The sequence below is a fragment of the Cryptotermes secundus genome, unplaced genomic scaffold, assembly GCF_002891405.2.
Source record: "Cryptotermes secundus unplaced genomic scaffold, Csec_1.0 scaffold517, whole genome shotgun sequence".
NCBI classification, from domain to species: domain Eukaryota; kingdom Metazoa; phylum Arthropoda; class Insecta; order Blattodea; family Kalotermitidae; genus Cryptotermes; species Cryptotermes secundus.
The window spans coordinates 91,748-114,662 of record NW_019725008.1 but is presented as its reverse complement, the minus strand read 5'-3'; the positions used below and the strand labels follow the sequence as shown (position 1 = coordinate 114,662).

The following is a 22,915-nucleotide window of genomic DNA, read 5'->3' as shown; positions in this document are numbered from 1 at the left end:
GTACAGCTATCTCCCTTAGTAGTGGCAAGATTCATGTCACATGTGCCAGCAGTGACAGCTTGATGATGCTGCTTATAGATTTCTTCCATAATATATACCACTTAACCTCTCCATCTGATCCATCATCCTTTACTAAGTATGACTGGCTACCTGCCTATGGACATTGGCAGGCTTCATATGCCCATATTTTGTGAGGTGATCAACTGTGTTACTTCAGAAGCCTCAACACATCTGTCTGAACTGATAATACGCATATGTTAATCAGGCGTCAGTATTTGAAGGATTAATTACATGATCTATACTTATAATTGTGTGTTTAACGAAACATTTGTGTCTGAGAGTTAGAGGTAAAGATACAGTGTTTAATATTTATCTATTTATTTATTTTATATATATTTTTATATCTTGCTTAAAAGTGCAGGCACATAAATTACATGAGTAAATGTGGTAATTATGAAACTTATCCAAAAGTTTATGTAGGCATACTCTTGAAAGAGGATGTCACACAATAAATATTTCAGCTGGACACTTTCCTAGTTGTTAACTTTGTAAACTAAAATATGACAAGATGTTAAAATTTAGGGTGGTATTATTTCTTATGGTGCCGGTCACGATAGCCGAGTGGTCTTAGGCATGCACTGTCTTCGCTCACTCAGAAGCCGGGATCGTGGGTTCGAATCCCACTCAGGGCATGGATGTTTGTGTGCGTTTGTGTTTGTGTACAGGTAGAGGTCTTGTGACGAGCTGATCACTCGCCCAAGGAGTCCTACTCTATGTCCAACATCTAGTAAAACCGAAGTGAAACCGAGAGTTTCATGGAGGTAGGCCTAGGCCCACTGGGGCTGTAGTGCCAAGGGGGAAAATAAATTTCTTATGGTAACTTAATGTTTTGTACCAAAGCACAATGGGTAAGCTGCAGTTACTTGTCGAAACAGCCATGCCAAATCCAAATTATGCTCCCTCTATTTATTACAAAGTTATTAAAGCATCAAATGAAGGAATTAGTTCTTTTTCAGGATGTAGGAACATGGATCTCACTAATGAAAGGGTTTGGAGAATTCACCGATTCCTTTTGTCCTATGGACAGCTCTAACCCCTGATCCATGGATCTTGTTAGTCTGGAGCTCCTGTGTATCACCATACATTAAAATGGTAATAAAAGTATCCCCATTTCATAATACTCAGGGCATTATACCATTTTTGGTGCTGCAGATAAAGTTTATACATGTTTAGTGTGTACATAATTAACTAATCTAACACATGTTTTCAAAAGACAAATTGGTACTTATGGCCAAATACAAAATTAAACTCAATCTAATCTAGATACCATTATGCTTCTACTAACATAGAGAGTTAAAATTAAAACTGAATAATTGTTGTAGATTAGAAATATTGCATTGTAGTGTCATATTATTTGTGAATAATTTATTATTTATTTCAGTCATAATCATTTAATGTAATTATACACATAAATTTTGGTGACTGAAATAGATAATAAATTGCAGTAGATGTTGAAGAGAATGTGCATTTCTTTCAGATGGAGTAACATAATGCCCGGAATTCGCCATGACCAAGATGTCTTGGATCGTACAGGTTGGGATAAGCTCCCACATGATGCCTTGCGACTGAACGTATTGATGTTTGGTTTTGACTCCTTGTCACGTAACATGTTTATTCGTCATCTACCACGCACGTACCATTACCTCCATGAGACTCTTCAAATGATTGACTTGCGTGGCTACAACATTGTTGGGGATGGAACTCCACAAGCCCTCATACCAATTCTCACAGGTGTGCCTTAAGCCATGGAAAAGAAAGTAGCAGGTGTCTAGGTTGCATGATTCTTGAAGCTTTCATTTCCAGAAAATAGGATGCATTTAATAGTTTGTTAAAACAGAAAGGAGACTTGTCATTTTAAGCCTTAGGAATTTTTTAGTTTTAATTGGAATATACTGTAAAGTGTTCCTTGAACAAGAACTACCGATGCTTGAACATCCAAATTTCTAGTTTTCACCTCAATCTTAGCATTGAATTCTGAATTTGAACTTTTAGCTAACCACACACTTTTCAGTACCCTCTTTTGATCCTGAATAAGGGTTATTTCATTGCATATCTAAAATATGGTTTGTTTCATGCTGTTGCTGCTAGCAAGATGCAGAAAATCGTTTAGATTTTAAGGAGTGTTTCTTAAATATAGCTCATTATATAAAAAAGAATGTCTTATTGAACTTACAAACTTTTGTGAAGAAGTTTTGATTTGATGAATATTAAACAAGGAATTATTAGAAATACTGACCTGAAATTACTCACTCACATAGGTCAGTGTGGTTTAAATGTGTTATTTTGATTTTGAATTTTATTAAGATTTCCTAGTATAAAGTGGATTATCTGTTCCATGTAACAAGAAGTTTTCACAATACTGAAATGGAGTTTTTTGTGAGGTGGTTGTCCATATTTTTGCCATGTCTCAAAGTTAAAAGTCACCAAATTATTGTAAGAACAGAAGAAATAAATGCAATACATTTTTTTTTGACCAAGTTGGAACTTTTACAGTTCCAGTAAAGAATCTACATTCCTTCAGGATCCTATTAACAAGCTGCATTTGCCTATCAGTTCATTCCCAGGTTCAGTTACAGATGTCAGTAGTGCAGACTTATTCATCAGGTTTTATGTTACTCAATATGAATTACATGGTATTGGGGGCCGTGCTGTCTCGGTACTTTCTTAATGTCTTGCCAGCACTAGCACCCACATGGTGGCCATTAAAACTTGCAGAGTGGAGGCACCACAAACACCATTCACATATGGCCTTGAACATTTGTATGGTGAGAGATCTTTTGAAATAAGTAGTTTTTATAAGTTATTATTTTTGTAATGAAATGAAAACATAGCGTAACAGTGCAGACTGCAGATTCTTTGGGTCTGATATTTTATTGAAACTTCATATGTAAAATTTGTGTGATTACATGTTGTGAACCCAATGGATCATTCGTGTTTATGTTCGTTATGCCGCGTGTTTGTCCCTGTAATGTTTTGTAATAGGAATGGAAGTTCAAAATCTAAGATATGAACTGTAGAGAGAAATTCTAACACTTCAGACTTATGGTGCTTAATTCTTCAGGGCACTACGCTGATCAAATAGCAGGTGCTTTAGATGCATATGTCATATATACTGATGGACCATGTGACAGTCCACGCATATCTTTGGAGTTTAAACACAGATGAAACTCAAAAGAAGTTCATGAGCAGATTGAAACATCTGTGTGTCTGTTTGTTTGTTTGCATGCTAAATGTGCTCATGGAGGGAGGGAAGGTATGAGTATAATTGTCAACAGATATGGAATATTATTTTAATTACATGGACAGCCCTTATTTTGAAGGTGGATTGAATAAAAAATGTCTTAGGTTTGTAGAAATATATTATTTATACATACTGATATACTCTTCTCTGCGTATAATTAGAATGATCAAGTAACGGATGATGAGGTGGGCAGGGCATGTAGTACAAATGGGGGAGGAGAAGAATGCATATAGGATTTGCAGCTGGGTCCACTTGGCACGTCGGTCTCTGAATGGCCTATTGTACCTGCCCCTTGTGATTATGATGATAGAGAATATGGCAGAATGAAGATTGGCAGGGGAAACCGAAGTACTCAGAGAAAACCTGCCCCAGCGCCACTTTGTCCACCACAAACCCACTTGACCAGACCCGAATTCGAACCTGGGCCACCGTGGCAGGAAGCCAGTGACTAATCGCTTGGGCTGTGGCCCAGCCTTGTATATAGGATATTGGTGGAAAAGCCAGATGGAAAGAGACAAATGGGAAGTGGGTGGAAAATGTTAAAATGGTTCTTAGAGAGATAGGATGGAATAGTATGGATTTGATTGGTTTGGCTCAGGATAGTTACCAGTGGAGGGCTCCTGTGAACACGGTAATGAACCATCGGATTCCGTAAGATGCTGCTAAGTTCTTGAGTAGTTGCGCAATTGGCGGCTTCTCAAGAAGGGCTCAGTTCCGTGAGTTAGTGAATGATATAATTTGTGGCATTTATTCATATTTTTTCCAACGTTTTCATTACAGCAGTTTGGTTTTGATGTGTCCATCTCCACAATCTGCTGATGTCCATTGCATTGGCATTTCTTTCTCTTACACTGGCTCTGTGAATGTAATGTTACACATAATTTTTAAGTCTGGGGATTAGAAATTAGTCATTTTCTGTCATCAGGCTTAATTACTTGTTATTGTAGTTAGTATTGTATGATTTGCATTTCAGGGAAGACTGAACTTGAACTTCCAGAAACAAGAAAGCGAATGGGAGAAAAGGCTTCATTTGTTAACATATATCCCTTTATATGGAAGAAATATCAGGAGAATGGATATGTGACAGGTAATTTCCCTGTTTCATTTGGTTTTAGGCTTTATTAACCTGTTCCTAGCATTTTATAATGAAAGATCAGTTTATAGTATAATTATATTCTTACTCATGTGTATTATGCCCATTTTTGTGATTTGTTTTTGTTTGCTATAATGAGTCTTCAGCTTGGTTGCTGATTCTTATGAAATTCTATACAGATATTGTGCCATTTGAGTGAGGTAGAAGTTTTTCTGTGTTTGTAAATATAATATGAACTTTTTTCCCCACATGTAACTGTTTGTGTACCTATACATAGGTAGTGTGAAAGTTAAAATTTGAACAAGCAGCAAAGTAATGCGCAGAATGTTGCAGACATGTTGAAATTATTAGATTTTAATGATAAATTAAAACAGAGTGTTTTCAGACATGTTTATATGAAGAATCCTTTACAACTCAGAACATCTCATGTTTTTTCAGGTTATTAGATGCCAGCACAAAAGCTCATGTCCATATGTTTTATTGTTTACCTCTTGTAGTTCCTCACAGAATCTGTCATTTAATATTTTTCATTATTTTGGGGCATTAAAGTTAAGTTATTAAGTTTTTGTTGATTTATATTCTTTGGTAATTCTGTTGTTGCAGTGCTTTGACAGTTAGCCATTATCTCTGTGCAATGGCTACAGATGTATATGAAATTTCGCATGGTTTTTTATGAGAAATGTATCCATGTTAAATATCATGTAAGTTCTCATTTTACTGTGTCATTATTTTAAAGATTCATACTGACCAACTAACTCCATGGATCTGAGCACATCTTGAGAAACTGGCAATTGTGCAGCTACTCAAGAGCTTCCCAGAATTTTATGGAACCCGAAGGGTCATTACCATGCTCACAAGAGCCCTCCATTGGCCCCTATCCTGAGCCAGATCAATCCAATCCATACCATCCCATCCAATCTCTCTAAGATCCATTTTAATATTATCCACCCACCTATGTTTTAGTCTTCCTAGTGGTCTCTTTCCTTTCTGCTTTCCTACCAATATCCTATATGCAGTCCGCCCTCATTTGTGCTACATTCCCTGCCCATCACATCCTCCTTGACTTGATCATTCTAATTATACTTGGTGAAGAGTACAAATTATGAAGCTCCTCATTATGTAGTTTTCTCCAGTCTCCTGTCACTTAATCTCTCTTTGGTCCAAATATTCTCCTCAACACCCTGTTCTCAAACACCCTCAGTCTGTGTTCCTCCCTTAATGTCAGAGACCAAGTTTTGCACCCAAATGGAACTACAGGCAAAATGATAATTTTGTATATTCAAATTTTTTATGTTTTTAGATAGACGAGAAGACAAAAGGTTCTGGACTGAATGGTAGAAAGCATTACCTGAATTCAGTCTTCTCCTAATTTCCCCCTATATCAGGTTTTGATTTGTTATAGTCATTCCCAAATATCTGTACTCAGGATACTTGGAGGATTGTCCTCATATTGGAACCTTTACCTACCGGTTGAAAGGATTTGACTCTCCACCAACTGATCATTATGCACGGACTTATTACATTGCTTCTACCCAAGAATACAGCCATCACAAGAAATACTGCATGGGTTCTATACCTCGTCATAAGGTAAGGTGAATATTAATTGTTCTCAGCCCAGAGTTATGTGCACCTGAAATCTGGAGTTATGATAGCTTTTATGCCCAACCACTGTATCAGCAGTCTTCTGGTTATGTAAGATATCCCTGTAACAAGCTGTTAAGGCCTATAGGGGTTGTGAGATGTCAAGGATCCCACATCTTTTAGACCGTCTGCTCACAAATGGCACTAAAGTTGTCAGCCTTATGCACCACCTGCTCTTTACTCTGCAGGAAGATTCCTGGTAATCATTTCTGTTAGAGGCTGAGTTGACTCCAGAGCCATAATGCTACTGGAATGATTATGTTAATTGAAAAAATTCAATGACCTCATCAGGAATTGAACCCATGACCTTCCAGCTTGTAACATAGTGTCTCAACCAACTACACTACCACATGCCCCTGCTGGTTTTGTACAAAATGTAATTAGATTACTGTTTGTTTAATATTTTCCTGCAAAGGTATCAAAAGAGGCACTGGGATGGTCACATGTGGGGAATGTGGCAAAGAGTGCAAAGAGTGGTGGGTCCAGTTTGAAGGTTTGACTGTATTTTACCTTTCACATGGAATAAGGAGAATTACAATAGAAACCAATAAGGACATCCTGTGGCCTAACCAATTCTGAACTCATTACCTCTGATATATAATGTGACAGTGCCTAAAATTCATAGATCTTGTAACATGGGGACTGGGGACTGCTGGAATATCCCAGAGTTGCTAGGCAACAGAAACACAAATCCCCCACCAGCTACAGGAATTGAGGCACTGATTAGGTCATCATTGGATGGATGTAAGATTTGAGGCTTTCACGGCGGTGACTATGAAGAAAGTAGTCTTCTGGGATTTGGCACCGTGTATATGTGGTGTTAACCGACGNTTGACCGTGTCTCACGGTGTTGTCGCTTGCAGATTTACTTATACTTCTTCAACCCTGAAGATGGGGGCGATACGTTCCTCCGAAACGTCGGTTAACACCACATATACACGGTGCCAAATCCCAGAAGACTGCTTTCTTCATTGGATGGATGGTCCACAACAGTGCAATGTGAAGAAACATTCCATTGTTCTCATTGCCTGAACTTACTTCTAGTTACCAAAATACTTCACTGCAACAAGGGACTGAGTTCATGATGACAGACTGTAAGTCTGCAACAGGGAGCCTGTGACAGTGGAGTGCGAAGGAACCAAACGTGAATGGGCTAATGGTGCTTTTGAAACCCAGTGTAATCTGTTGTAATCATGAGTACATAAATGAAACTAGTCCCAAATAAATCCATTTTGAAGCCAAAACGATAGTTGAGGTTGTTCTAGCTGAGCACATTTGCTTGGTGCATTGTAATACTGAAGATAAATTGTTTATTCAATTGCTTCTACACCATTTCCATTATATTTGCAATACTTATGTGTGCATATGCTGGTAGAGAAAAAAATTAGATTAAAAGTGTCTGTTTAAAATCCTGCTCTTTGACATGCAGAAGTTAAATGTGTTGGATTTTTAGTTTTACAACTTGTAAATTTATTGACTGAAAATTAATTTAAAAACTATAATAATTATGGTTTATTTAGTGATGCTGTCAGTAGCTCAGGCTGTAGAGTGATTGGATGATTAGGAAATAATGGTTTGGAAAGAAGATGGAAGTAAGGGGCCATAACCTAATTTGACCATTTTCTGAAGGGATTGAAGAAAACAGAAAACCTCAGTCAGAACAGCCAGTGTCCTGGGCGAGATATGAACCATGCATGTCACAAGCATTAGTGTATAAACCAACTTGCTGGGTCCCAGGCATGTCATTAACATTTACTAATGGCTGAAAATAAAAGATAAGTTGGATTAGATCTATTTTAGTTTCATCACTTGAAACTTAAGCTATAAACAACCTTTATGATTTGTCTGAATTTTTGTTCCTAACTTTGTGATTCATTCTAGGTTTGTTCATCATATATGAAACTGCTATATCAAAGGACTTTGGAAATGAGGAAATGGAGTGTTTCATCCAAGTTAATGTATTATGTTTTTTCAAGGTTGTGATGAACCATGTCCAGGATTTCTTCAAAGTCTATCGTGAAAAGCCTAAGTTCATGTTCAGTTTTCATACTGAACTCTCTCATGATTCACATAATCTAATTGGTGCTGTTGATATGGATATGCTGGAATGGCTTCAGGCAATGACTGAAGAGGGCCACCTTAATAACACGTTATTAATTATAATGAGTGATCATGGCCCACGGTAAGGAACTTACGAATTTTTCCATGTAATAGTGTTACATTGTGTAGAGGAGCTTTTCTCACCCCATACTATAATGTGGACCAATTAAATATCCAAACTTTTCTGTGCACTGTTTTATATATATACTAAATTATAAAATGTGGTGTTTGTGCTACATACACACAGAGAAAGCACGTGAGGGAAGGCGTTGACCATATATAGAAGGGCTATTTGGAAAGTAACCACCATTTATTTCAGGGACCTAATGTAGGATTGGGGGAGAGCTCTCGCATGTGAAGTAGCATCACATGACTCATTGCCTTGTAAACCATCATGTAACTGTCAACCAGTGTTTGTTGTTATCTATACAATGGTGTAGAATGTTTAAGGATGGGCAGGCGAACAAATGTTCATGATAAAGAGCAAAGTGGCTGGCCATCTGTAGTGAGTGATGATCTTGTAGAAAGTGTTGACCCAAAATATGTGAAAGATGGTTCTTCACAATATCAGAACTTTCATGTGAATTTCTACAAATTTTATACACTGAAGAAAGCAGTATTCTGGGATTTGGCACCGTGTATATGTGGTGTTAACCGACGTTTCGGAGGAACGTATCGCCCCCATCTTCAGGGTAGAAGAAAAAGTATAAGAAATCTGCAAGCGACAACACCGTGAGAAACGGTAAAGCAGAAACACCACATATACACGGTGCCAAATCCCAGAAGACTGCTTTCTTCATAGTCACCGCCGTGAAAGCCTCAAATCTTACAATTTTATACACTGTTCTCTACAGGATTATCACAGTTATGCTTTGTAACAGTTCACAAGAAGGGTGATAGAACTGACTGTAGTAATTATTGTGGGATATCCAATATTCTTCTCTCAAGGTTAAGTCCATACATAGGTGAAATTATTGGGAATTATTGGTGTGGGTTTCGACATGACAGATGAACTATTAATCAGATTTTCTGCATTCATCAGATACTAGAGAAAAAATTGAAGTACAATGAGGCAATACATCTATTCATAGACTTCGAGAAAGACTGGTATTGTACAATATTCTGATAGAGTTTGGGGTACCCATGAAACTAGTTAGGCTGATTAAAATGTGTTTAAACAAAATGTATGGTAAAGTCCATATAGATAAACATTTGTCTCATAATTTCTCTACCCAGAATGGTCTAAAACAAGGAGGTGCTTTATTGCCACTCCTTTTCAACTTTGCCTTAGAATATGCAATTAGGAAGGTCCAGGGAAACCAGGTAGGACTGAAATTAAATGGGACACATCAGCTGTTGGTCTGTTCTGATGATGCAAATGTACTGGGTGATAATATATATATCATAAAGAAAAACACACCAACTTTAATTGACATTAGTAAGGAGGTTGGTCTAGAAGTAAACCCAGAGAAAAATAAGCACATGTTTCTCTCTTGTCATCAGAATGCAGGGAAAAATCGTGACATAAAGATAACTAACAGATCTTTGAAAATGTGCAGAGTTCATGTATTTGGAAATGACTGTAACAAATCAAAACCTGATTGAGGAGGAAATTAAGAGGAGATTGAACTTGGGTAATGCTTGCTACCATTCAGTCCAGAACTTTTTGTGTTCTCATCTGCTGTCTAAAAACAAAAAATTATAATCTACAAAACTATCATTTTGCCTGTTTGCTCTGAAATTAAGGGAGGAACATAGACTGAGAGTGTAAGATTTGAGGTTTTCACGGCAGTGACTATGAAGAAAGCTGTCTTCTGGGATGTGGCACCGTGTAGAAATTGTGTTAACCGACGTTTCGGAGGAACTTATCTCCTCCATCTTCAGGGTAGAAGATAAGAAGAAATCCGTGAATGAACCAGCAGAGCAGGTGCAACAGACTGCGTCCAGTCGAGTAAACACAGCTGTATAAGAGGACTGTGGCTACATGGGGAAACAGTAGGGAGGGGGAGGGGGAGTTACTGGTGGAATAGCCAGCAGGTAGTGGGCCAGAGCTGGTACAGAGTATGTGTTAGGGGGAGAGAAGGGAAGGTTAAATGGAGGGCATTAACCCTGTAGCTCAGGGGCTGTGATGGACCTGAGTGGCCTTGTGGATATATCGTCATATTTCGGAGGTTTCTTGAGGGAGCAGATGAGAGGCTGCCATGACTTGCTGAGACAAAACCCCACCTCTCTGTTCGTATTGTCGGGATGGAGTTCAATCTCAGTGGCCTCCCTAATGATGTGATCCATATAATGGGTCTTGGTAGCGAGTATTCTGAAGCTGAATGCGCTGTCCCAAATTGATGCTGTGTTCAGCCACAGCTGATTTGTCTGGATGTTCGAGACAGATGTGCTGCTGATGCTCCTTCAACCTCATGTCCACAGAACGGCCTGTCTGCCCAATATAGACCTTGCCACACTAGCATAGGATACTATATACACCCGGTGTCCTTAGTCCTAGGCTATCTTTGACTGGCCGGAGGAAACTAGATAATTTCTTTGGAGGCAGGCCCACTGATTTGATGTTGTACTAAGACAGCACTCTGCTAATACGGTTGAATATAGTCCCGACATAAGGGAGGAAGGCGACTGAGTCCAGTTTTTCTTCGGGCCGACTCATGTACAGCCAATGGTTGAGAACTCTGTGGATCTGATGGTTGTTGTATCTGTTCTGCCTGAAAACATCCCCCAGGAGTACCATCTCTGTATGTAGGTTGTCTTGATTGCATAGAGCTCTAGTCCTGTCCACCAATGCGGATAGTACAGCTTGCTTCTTGGAAGGGTGGTGGTGGGATGCAGCGTTAAGGTAGAGGTTTGTATGTGTGGATTTGCGGTACACTATGGCCCAGCGAACCATTGGGTCTCCTGTAAATATCTATATCCAGGAAGAGGAGGTGGCCCTCAATTTCAGTCTCCATTGTGAACTGTATGCACTGGTGGATACTATTTAGGTGTTTCAGGAAGTCCTTAAGCTTGTCGGGCCCATGTGGCCAGATGACGAAGGTGTTGTCCACGTGGCAAAACCAGCCCTACACAAGTCCCGCTGCTGGTTTCGCTACGTGGACGACACCTTGAGTAGCTGCAGAATTGGCGGCTCCTCCAGAAGGGCCCAGCTCCATGAGTAATTAAGTAAGTAAATGATCTTTTTTCACATTGCTTGTTTTATTAGCAGCCTACTGGAGGTTACTTTCCAAATATAAATTGTAGAATCATCTTTTCTTTACAGTTTTAAAAAAGACAAGACCCTTGGTAGTAAAAGTTTTTCAGACTAGTGTACAACTCCATGCATTCTGCTGAAAGTCAACTGACATTGTGGAGGAACATGTTGCCTCCATCTTCAGGGTTGAAAAATAAGCCAAACAAGAAACCAGCATGAAACAGGCAGCAGGCAAGGGAGACAGCATATTTCTCTGAAATGTCAGTTGTCTTTTAACAGAACACATGATGTTATATCCCAGGAGACAGAACACTTGAAATACCGGTTGGTTTGACAAACTTGTTAGACCGGAGAAAAATGGCTAAACTGCAATGATTGCAGATTCCAAGTTAAATGAATGGATGTGATCTGAATGGTATAAAACATGCCTTAGGCATAAATAGGAGGAGAGTATTAAAATGAGATCTTAAAGAAACTACAACAGTTTGAGAGTAAAAAATAAAGGTATCCCTGTACCAGGCTGTGAAGGCCCATAGGGTTGTGAGACGTTGAGGGTCCCACACTATCCAGACAATCGGCTCAAAGATGGCGGTAAGGTTGTCAGCCTTATGCGCTGGCCGCGCTTTACTCCCCAGGAAAATTATTTAAATAATTCCTGGTACTCATTTCTGTTAGAGGCTGAGTGAACCCCAGGGCCATAGTGCAGCTGGAAGGGTTAGGTCAATTGGAAAAAAAAATCCAATGACGTCATTGGGACTTGAACCCATGACCTTCTGGCTTGTAATATAGCCCTGCAACCAACTACGCTACCGCATGCCCCCAGTTTGAGAGTATAGACTGGATTTATGTGGTGCAGAATAGTATCTAGTGATAAGTCTTTTTGAACATGATAATGAACCTATGAGTTCTATCAAAGCTATGGAATGTCTTGACTAACCAGTTGACTGTTAGCGTTTCAAGAAGGACTGAAGATAGTTTGAGCGTGTGAAGGATACCAGAGAGGCATGGAACGCATACAGATTGGAATGTACAAAGTTAATCCACTGGACAATTTGCATTTTTTACTGTGTATATGTGGGCTGCTTGAAAGTGGAGTGGATTCATAACTGAAAGTGAGGCAGAATATAATTTTCCTTTGTAATCACAACACCACTTCAAGTGACAAATTTAATAAAATATATGATCCTCTTACAGCTTTGCAGATATTCGTAACACACAACAAGGCAAGCAAGAGGAGCGTTTGCCAATGTTTGGATTTGTGTTCCCACCATGGTTCCAACGCGCTTACCCCCATGCAATCGTTAACATCAGGCGCAACAGCCAGCGTCTTACTACGCCATTTGACATATACCCTACACTCAAAAATGTACTGCATTACCAAGGTGCAGGAAAGGGAAATATTAAGGACAGAGGCATAAGCCTTTTCAAGCAGGTACTTGTTATTTATTCACATAATTTGTACTCCTACATAATTTTAGACAAGAAATTGTGGAGAAAATTAAGTACCATGTTTTTATGCCCAACTTTGAAACATATATATATTTTGTTAAATATTTATGATTATGAGAATGTTCCTCCAGCATCAGTTGTCTTGTTCTCTATTTGACTTTTGGGGACAGTCCTTTCGAAAGTGGCCAGTGATCCCACAGTGCCAACACCCATGTTGTCTTTTGCCTCTTCATGCAGTTTAAGGGGACCGGCTGTTCCAGGATGTCTTGGTGCTCTTCTTCCTGAGTCTGGTGGGTCTGGCCTGGCTGCTAGGGTTATGGTCTCCAGCTCGAGGGCCTGCCGAAGTGCTTTGTTGACCATTCTCTTACCTCCCAGAAGTAGATGCTATTTTGTGAGTGGGTCTCTTATCTTGTTGATGAATGCCTTATCTTCTTCCCTGCGATCCTGCTCCTTGGGTAGGTGGGATAGGGCCAAGGGGCCAACTGCTTGACGGTGGTGAACTCTTGTAGGGACTCACCAATGATTTTGGTCCTTGTTTTCAGCTGAATGTGGTATGCTGTGGCCAGGTGTGGTTCCCTGGAGCAGACCTCAAGGGTCTCAGTTATCTCTTCATACATAGCTTCTTTATGTACTCCATGTAGAACACCAGAAGCTCAGCCCTGCAGGGCAGCAAGCAAATGCATGTTTTTACACAGGGTGCCCATTTTTAGTGCTGTGCCATGGCCTTGAACTGGTGGCGGAACACAACCCAGGATGCTGATCCATTAAACTTCAGGGTCTCTGCTGGTGTCAGTTCGTGTACTGGTGCCACGTGCATTCCCTACTTTGGCTTCAAACTCAGCTAGCTTGATCTGGTCTTCTTTGTGTATGTCGATTCAGGCATCTAGGATCTTGAGCTGGAACTTGATTGCTTAGCTCTTTCTTTGCATCTGCCATCTTCATGGAACCCTTGGTCTGAGTATCAAGAGATGTCTTTACTAACTAAACACAGCTCTGTTTCTTCAGTCCTTCAGCTGAGTTTCATGGAGGTCCCAGGTCCATGCATTGAAGGATGTCGTTGCCACTTGTAATCCCAGCTGCAGATCTTCAGTCTTCGCATTAAGTTCTTCACAGAGGCCCTGTGTCCAATTATTGACAACCGCCAGTACAGTCTCCAGCTGGTATTTAATTGTCTCATCTAGCTCACACTGGGTGGAATTTATCACAGCTCCATCTTCTCCTGGATGGCACTTAATGTGGCTTTCATCACTTGGCTGACTGCTATCATCGCCTTCATCTCTGCTTTGCTGGCTTCATGTTCCTTTCTGTGATAGCTACCAGACATTCAAACTCCAACATGATTATCATCATGTGAGTGCGAATCTGACAGTGCACAATTCACTAAGTTCAACAATTCAGTCCTATCCCACTTGTGTCTCCAGTTGTCACACATGACTAGACATGGGGTTTAGATAGGTAACTGGGTTTATTGGACACTTATGAATCATAACTAGAACTAATTATAATGCTGTCACTAATTTGCACACTCTGTTTCTCACTACAGTACATGCTAAGTCTGCTGTGACTTCAGTACTTGTTGCCTGGTAATGGATCACAACAGTGTCCTCCGCTTACATCCTTACTGACTGATGACTGTGTCACAACTAACTAACTAAACTGAAAACTCTCAAATAACTGGTGATTGGTCTGTCGGTTGGTTAAATTGCTGCTGGCCCTCACTGGTACAATCATTCCTGGCTTCAGGTCTTCTCAAGATCTATGGCCATGATTTTTGTTCTTTTGTAGACATGTACATGTGTAGAAGTAGGGCATTGTCTTCAACAAGGGAAGGGCTCAGTTTTTCTGTGTAGGTGCTATGTTTGTTACACCATATTTTTAGCACCGGTATATCTGTGCTGTCAGCATCCAGGTCACTGTGGGATCTGCGCACCTTTTATCACTGCACTATGCTCAGTAACATCTATGAAAATATACAGAGGATTTCTGTCAATACAGGCTTATGCTACATGTTATGCCTTAACTTGTTTAACTACTCTAAAACTGCATTTGGTCAGCTGATTGATCATAGGCCTGACCACTCCCAAGTTTAAGCTTCTTATATTTCCTATGCAGGGCTTTTCCTTGTCCAGCACCATATACATTTGGATTTACATGGTTTAGGATTACTTTGCCCCTGTCCTGCTTAAAATAGTTATGTAGTCATACACATATGAATTTTGAAAGCCGCATGCAATTCATGGACCAGTGTGCACTTGACAAGATTTTCAATAGGGTACTGTGTTCTACATTTTCAAGGGGTGAGCGTCTGCCACAGACTCCCAGGTGAGACAGGCGTAAGCCATAACTGACCTAACCAGAACTTTCTAAAGTGTAAATTTAATATTTGTAATTAAACATTCATTTTTGAATAGGGTATAATTCCTTATGTACGTGTACAAGGCCTTGGCTACAGTGCTTTTGATATGAAGTCTCCATGTCATCCTCATATTGAAGGTGACACCAAGATATGTTACATTATTTGCAAAGGGGATGTCCCATTTAGCTGTATGTCCTCAGGGACTCTTAAGGCTTCTGGAGATGTCACAAGGTTGGAATTTAACGGGGGTGCCTTCATCGACAGTAGCCAGCAAGGCTTGAACTGTAGCCTTAACCTGTTGCCTGTGGTTGCAGTCACACAAGTTATGTGCTGTGAATTGCTTCTCTAAGCAGTCTGCAGTTGCATTGGGTTTATTGACTGGATAAAGTAAATGGCCGAAGGCACCATGAATTTTGCATGGTGCCTTTGGTCCACCCCTCTTTGAGAGGGATTTCACAATGGACCATACTGCTTGAAATGTGACTTCACAGGTTGCCAACTTTGTTTCCCATTGTTCAAGTAGTCTGTTCCAGACCATTCTCCTAATATTTTAACTGACCGAAATTGCTGCCATTCTACATGCTGTATTGCTGGTTCCTTACCATAATTTTCTGTGCTTTCTTCTATGCTTCAATAATGATCTAGCGCAAATGTTTCATATTTCTGGTTAAAACTGTAGTTTTCTAGTTAATAGCCCATATGCCAAAGTCATAGAGGCTGAAAAGTCACTTGCTGCTTTATCAGCTTCATGAGAAAAATGAATTTGGATACTTAGAGATTTTAGTTCAGAGGCAAGGCTTTGAAACAGCTCCCAGTCTGTCAGTTTTTCATCTGAGTCTGAAGTTTCCCTCATTGTAACAGGGTCCAGAATGTTAAACATTGTTAATTCTGAAGAAAGCAGTCTTCTGGGATTTGGCACTGTGTATATGTGGTGTTAACCATTGCCGAATCCCAGAAGACTGCTTTCTTCATAGTCACTGCCGTGAAAGCCTCAAATCTTACAGTGTTAATTCTGGTAAGTGATCTGAGTGCAGCATGTCAGTGACCTCTGACAACTGGACTTTCTGATGTACCACAATGTCAAGAACATCACCTGTCCCATCAGGTGTGTAATGTGCAGGGCATTGTGGAATTAAGATTTCGAAGTTAGAACTAACACATAATTCCAAGAACCTGAAGCCTAGATTTTGAAATTATACTGTCTCAGACAGGGTACTTTGCATTCAGGTCACCTTCCAGGATAGACTAATTTCTAAAACCTAATAGCCCTGTGATGGCTGTGTCACTCCAGGTTTTGGGGAGTTTTATAAACAGCTGTAAGAAAAATTCCATTGTGTCCAGTATGCAGATCCCTGTTGCTTCTACTAAAAGGAGAGGAGTTAAGTCTGCGCATCTGTATGGATGCTTAAACTGCATCGCCAGTCCTGCCTTTGTGCCCATCTTGATGGGCAATCTGATAAATATCATACTTTTGAATCTTAAAATCTAAAATGAGGTTTCAGATCTGTCCCTAAGGAGAGAGTCATATCTGTTTTTAAGTACAGCAACCGTTTGCTAACCTCATACACCTGTCTTATAGTGCTGTTATCATTGAATGCTATGATTTTCAGAGGTCTGTGAACTGTTGTCTGTATTATTCTTCAGTAGTCTGAACACTGATTATTTGTATGTAACATCATATTATATTAAGCACTTAAGTGATGATGGCCACCTCTTCTTCTTCTTCTTCTGTTGCGGCACCTGAGAGCTGTATCATAATCTGTTTCACCATAGTGAAGACAAGGAACATGTCCATTGTGTTACTTTTTACATTTTTAGTCTGCATTGACTGACTTGAGATTTGACTGGTGTTCTGTTGCATATTTTTTCCTGAAGACTCATGCTGATCGCTGCTGATCAGAGCTGCAGAGAGCAGCAGATAATGATCAGTTTGATGTTGTGTAATTTGAGAAGAATACTCTCCCTGCTTACCCTGGTTTAATCGACTGCAGGTTCCTTCGACATTGTAATTCCTGTTTTGCGTGATTGCAGCCTCTGTGATGTGCTGGGTGTGGTGATTGCCTGTCTTGTTGGTCGTGACTGCTGCAGCTTGGAATACTCTCTGAGTTCTGTTTCCTTGGGCACTCACAATGGCAATGACCACCCCCACATCACAGGCAGCGAGAAGGTTGCGGCACACATATGTGGCCAAAATGCTGACAGTTGTCGCACTGTCAGCCCATTTTGGGATCTGTACTATTCATCCTGGTCCTCATTATATGGCCTCAGGTTTGTCCACACAAAAACCGCATGGACCGCATTGAAAACACTGTATCATATTCATTGTCTACCAGCCATTGCATAGCAACGGCTCCTTGTTGAATGACATCATAGCGTGTTTACTCAGTGCCTAGCCGGGTTTCGTTTCATGTCTCTTATTAAGCTGTTCAATCATGCCACAATGCTACTGATATTTGACTTATCTAAAATCTAAAACATTTTTATTTTTGTATGTGATATAATTATTGTTTCAGGTTCCATTGGAAAGAACGTGTGCAGATGCATATGTTGAGCCACATTGGTGTGCTTGCCTTGACTGGCAGGAAATTAATCTACAGGATAGATTTGTGGTCAGAGCTGCAGAGGCATTTGTAGATTTTATTAACAAGTAAGTATATTGAGAATAAAAATGTGACAGTGAAATAAGTAGTAAATTTTAACATTTTATTTTTTATTTATTGTATCTTTTATAAAACATGCATCATATACATTAGTTTAACCTAAATGCTGAATGTGATGGAAATGTTGAATTTAAAATTATTTCTTAAAATGTGAAGGTTTTTTATTGTCCTCTGTTGTAACCGTAAAAGCTTTCACATAATGGTATCTGGTTATGCCTGTATGATTTTGTGTATTTAGTAATGAGAGTAGTTGTCTGAAAGGATAGCAAATGCAGCCTGATGATGGCTGGACATGTTGCCAAAACATGTATCCATATAATATAAATTTGCACATATTGCATGTGGGGCATGTGGTAGCATACTTGGTTGAAGCACAGTACTGCAAGCCAGAAGGTTGGGGGTTCAATTCCTGATGAGCTAACTGGATTCTTCAATTGACCTAGTCCTTCCAGTCACACTATGGCCCTTGGGTCCACTCAGCCTATAACAGAAATGAGTACCAAGAATCTTCCTGGGGGTAAAGGGCAGTCAGCCAGCATGTAAGGCTGACAACTTCACTGCCATCTGTGAGTTGGCTGTCTGGAAACTGGGAGCTTTGACGTCTCACAGCACCATGGGCCTCCATGGCCTGTTACAAGGATAGCTTTACTTTTTTACATACTGTCGTATAACTCAAAGTTTATTTGTAACATTGATTGTTTTGTGGTGATGATATAGTAAATGTACCTTCAGACTAAAAATTGATTTTTATTGAATTTTGTGTGAACTGGTTTAATCAGTCTTTCTTCATTTTCATCCAGCAACATCTGACATGCACAAACTCATTTTTTCCACATTGGGCAATTTTTCTTGTCTTTGTTTGAAAGGTTGACAGAATCATACCGTGATATTTGTGCTGAGCTACATCTGGAACGCATTCAGTGGGCAGCAAAGTTGGTGCCCAATGAAGGGCTTCTCAGGTTTCACAAGAATGCTGATATTGATGGCTTTGTGGCTGATTTGTCAGCACATACAGTAGTGACACAAGAAATGTATCAGTTGAAGGTCTCCACAATGCCAGGTGGTGGCTTGTTCGAAGCTTCAATGATGTATGATGTAACAGATGGCAGCTTTACCGTCAGAGTAAGACAAGCTTCATTTTTACTAATCATTTTTTATTGTATTCTTTGTTTTAAAAAAAATATTACATTTTTGCATGATCAGCGGTGATGATTTCAGACGAATGAATATAAAGGCTTGTTGTCCCAGTATTATAATTTTGATAAATTTATTTTGCATTTCTTTAAGAGACCATACTAATAAGGCCCATAGAGCACAATCCTTCAGAAATTAATAGTCACTTAGCTGGTCAAGATAATCCCTATCCTTTATGAACCCTGAAAGTTAATTGCTGTGTTCACAATACCTGCCACTGACTCCATTCCTGGGCTGGTCAAATCCAGTCCAAACTCTTGTGTCTTTGAGCCACTTTAATATTATCCTCCAGTCTGTTCCTAGGTCTCTCAATTGTTATTTTTCCTTCAGATTTTTTGGCAATGCATTTCCCATTCCCTGTTCCATTTGTGATACGTGTCACACCCATCTTATCTTTGATGTTAAGTTACTTCAAGATCTTGTATTAACAGTATGTAAGATATTTGAAAGGCTTCTGATCCAGATGTGTGAGTTGTCATTCTCTCACATATGTCACATTATTGTCTGTGAAACATCACACATGGTCTTAATGTGGGCACCCCGGAACACATTTTGATGGGACCACTCAAGAGCAGTACTACCAGATATTCTGGTCTGGTCATAATGATTCATCTCTATGTTCTTGCTTGTACATAATATACTGCATAGGAATTCAGAGTAGGCCGCCATATAATTGTTTTTTTTTCTCAGTTCCCTAATTAACACTGATGAAATTTGGGTTGTGTTTTAACTTCCAGATCTCGGATGTGAGCCGGATCAACCGTTATGGGTCAGCTGCACATTGTGTAGAGCACTCACAACATCACTTACGTCCATACTGCTTTTGCAAAGCACCTCCACCACAACCACCAAAAGAATAGGGGAACCTGTAACTTGTGATAAAGAATGTGCAACTAGTGAATGTATTTATGGAAGCAATGAATGAGAAAACAGATGAGATTATTAAAAATGGTCACAATTGGCTGTGATAATGGACAGCACAGAGGAATCTATTTGTGTTGTTCTAATATGGTTCTCATTTTTGAATGACAGATATAGGGGTTAGATTAGATCTCTTTTTTTTTATTGTGGTTTGACTCATCTCTATTATGTACTTCCCTGTATTGGAAAAGGCTGATGTTTGTTCCTTTATTATTTAACTGATAAGTAATGGTGTAAGAACATAGTTCAAAGAGTTCTGTTTAAGGTACTAAATGTAATTGGTGTGTGCAGTTGACGTGCTACTCTAGCATATTTGATCTCATCATACCTTTCTGCTTGTTGATTTCCCTCCCAGAGGTGATGAAAGACTGATTAATCATATTAGGAAAGTAACTCAAATAAATGCCAAAATGTCACATTCTTTAAGATTGTTTCAACACCACAATCATTAGAGTGGTGTCAGCTAACGCGCAGTCTTTCTTGAGAAGCTGACAGTCGTTGTACTCATTAAGAAATTTTATTCTTTTTATTGAACATGAAGGTTCATTACCATGTTCACAGGAGCTCAACATTAGACACCATCCTGAGACAGATGAATTCAGTCCAGACTTACTGTCTGTTTATTTAAGATCCATTTTAATAGTAGGCCTCCATCTATGTGTAGGCCCCTCAAGTGATTTCTGTTGCATTCATGCAATATGCTCCACTTGTCTCTTCTCAATTTCATCACCCTAGTAATATTCAGTGAAGAGTACAAATTACAAGGTTCCTCATTCTGCAGTGTTTTTCCATATTCCTGTTCCATAATGTGTAATGTTTCCCTAATACATTCATTGCCAAACAGTCTTGTATGTAAGCCATGCAACCATCTAAATGAAAGGTGAAACAATAATTTAAATTGGGAAAACTGACACATGTATCAGATGTGTAAATAATTATCATATTTTAATTCCTCAAAGTGTGTACTATGACGTGCAAAGTATTTATGGTGATTGTTTGATATTTGTCCAAAGAAGGGCAAAATAGTTGTACTTTGAAAAATGAGTCATCTTTCCACTGGGAAAATGCACTCACTTGAATGGTAATTGGCTCTGCTGGCAGCAAATGCGAAGTTTAGTGTTTGAATTTCTCTTAACTCTGATAGTATGCGCTGTGGTGAAATGTAACACATCACATTTTTATGTACAGCAAAGCTTCCTCCAATGCAGATTCAATTCTACGTGTAAGAATAAATATGAACATTTATTTTCCCATTGTGGAAAATTTGATTATACACAATCTGCCGAATGCCACAATAGTATACAAATGGAAATCTACACTTTTGGAAGCTAAAGATGGTTTAGCTGTTGCATATGTTTTTGCATAACCAAGCTTGTTTATTTTGAGTTCCAGCTTCTAGAATACAACACTGTGTAATCCCTTGAAAGCAAGCTGCCTGCTTCTTTCTGGTTTCCTGCTTGACTTAATCTTCAGCCCTGAAGATTGGGGAGATGTTTTCCTTTGAAATGTCAGTTGACTTTCAACAAGCTACATGGCATTACATCCCAATATATAGAAGGCCTCATAACCACTACTGTGAGAATCTCAAATTGTACTTCACATGGATGAAGGTTTACTGTATATGAAACTGTGTCCCTTTGATTGTCTGAGATGTCGCAAATATCTATAATGTATATGTTAAAAAAATAACTCATTGCTTTACAAGTCACAGCTTATATCTTGTAATACATCTGTGTTTTTAAAATCTAGTCGGTATGATTTTAATATTTTGGAAGTATTGTTGTTTAATGAATTGTTCTTGTTGATAAATTATTTATGGGTTATTGCTTTTTGTGCACATATTTACTTTTCTGTGAGTCATATTATTTACAAGTTTATTTCATACTAGCTTGAAATCCATTGAAATTTCAATAGGAAATTGTTGTGATTATTAACATCATTCCTGGTCACATTGCATTTATTGTACTTTTATGTATTATGTCCTTGAGGGACACCTTTAAATTATGATTTGGCTGAATCTGCATGCAACGAACTTCAGAAGTTCCAGAAAGACTGCTATATTCATACAAAAACACTAAATATGATAAAATAACAATGTGCACAAAAATGGTGTTGCTCTCTGTACATATAGTATGAACTTTTACTGGTAGAGATGGATGCTGCAATATGGACTCAAGTATACCTTCCATTAAAATTGTTTTAATAAATCTCTTTACAGCAATTAATGATGAATGTATCATTACTTACTTATTTCAAGAGTATGACATTTTTCTATCATATTGGTTTTCAGCTGGAGGTATATAATTTACAAACAGGAACACTTGTTAATGAATTACTATATTATTAAAAGATTCCTTAATGAGAATTGGATCCATTTCCTATATAAGGTTTTGAGATATATCATAAATTATTAATATATATACTGTATAGGGGAAAAATTATTATTATTACAGATTTTAAACATTAAGACTTTTACCAGACTGATATCAAAAGGTGGTAATAATAATGTTAAAATAGGTAATAGTGGCATTCTTGTAGATCAAGTTATATGTATGTTCTTCTGTATTCAATGTTTACTATTAGTGTATAAGGTTAGAGTAGTAATAATGGATTGTAAAGTGATGAGAAGAGTTAAAACAGTTGCAAGCATTAGTATTGTCATGTGTCTTGAGTTCGAATCTCGTTGATCACGTGTGTAAGTCCAAATCCCACTTCTGACACCAATGTAACGTGTTTTAGTTACTGAAGACGCCGTTCGGATTGTTAACTGGTTTATTCAACAACCTACAAGTAACGGCTACAATTACTTATCACACAGTTGTGGGGTTTCACAGTTTATAACCCTAATCGCATTAATCTGTTAACACTGTTGCGGGGTTTCACGACTTATAACCCTATGCGCAAATCAGCTCACTCTGTCTTCAGTGGTCTACACGTTTACAATGGGGGAGCTAGGTATCACTGTATCACACGCTCCCAATTACACAATTACACACACGTCCGG

The 22,915-nt window shown here is 38.9% G+C and overlaps 1 protein-coding gene across 2 annotated transcripts in view; it reads left to right on the top strand.

The window, feature by feature from the left end:
* The window catches only part of LOC111863196, a 324,239-nt gene extending 303,962 nt beyond the window's left edge, over positions 1 to 20,277 (top strand). For both annotated transcript variants that reach the window (XM_023849281.2, XM_023849282.2), the window contains 8 exons: positions 1,538 to 1,791; positions 4,275 to 4,388; positions 5,821 to 5,981; positions 8,012 to 8,217; positions 12,526 to 12,763; positions 17,650 to 17,783; positions 18,663 to 18,918; positions 19,728 to 20,277. In XM_023849281.2, coding sequence (XP_023705049.1) covers positions 1,538 to 1,791; positions 4,275 to 4,388; positions 5,821 to 5,981; positions 8,012 to 8,217; positions 12,526 to 12,763; positions 17,650 to 17,783; positions 18,663 to 18,918; positions 19,728 to 19,850 — 1,486 coding nt within the window. In that variant the 3' untranslated portion in view covers positions 19,851 to 20,277. The remainder of the gene's footprint in view (positions 1 to 1,537; positions 1,792 to 4,274; positions 4,389 to 5,820; positions 5,982 to 8,011; positions 8,218 to 12,525; positions 12,764 to 17,649; positions 17,784 to 18,662; positions 18,919 to 19,727) is intronic.
* The last annotated feature ends 2,638 nt before the right edge of the window (positions 20,278 to 22,915 follow it).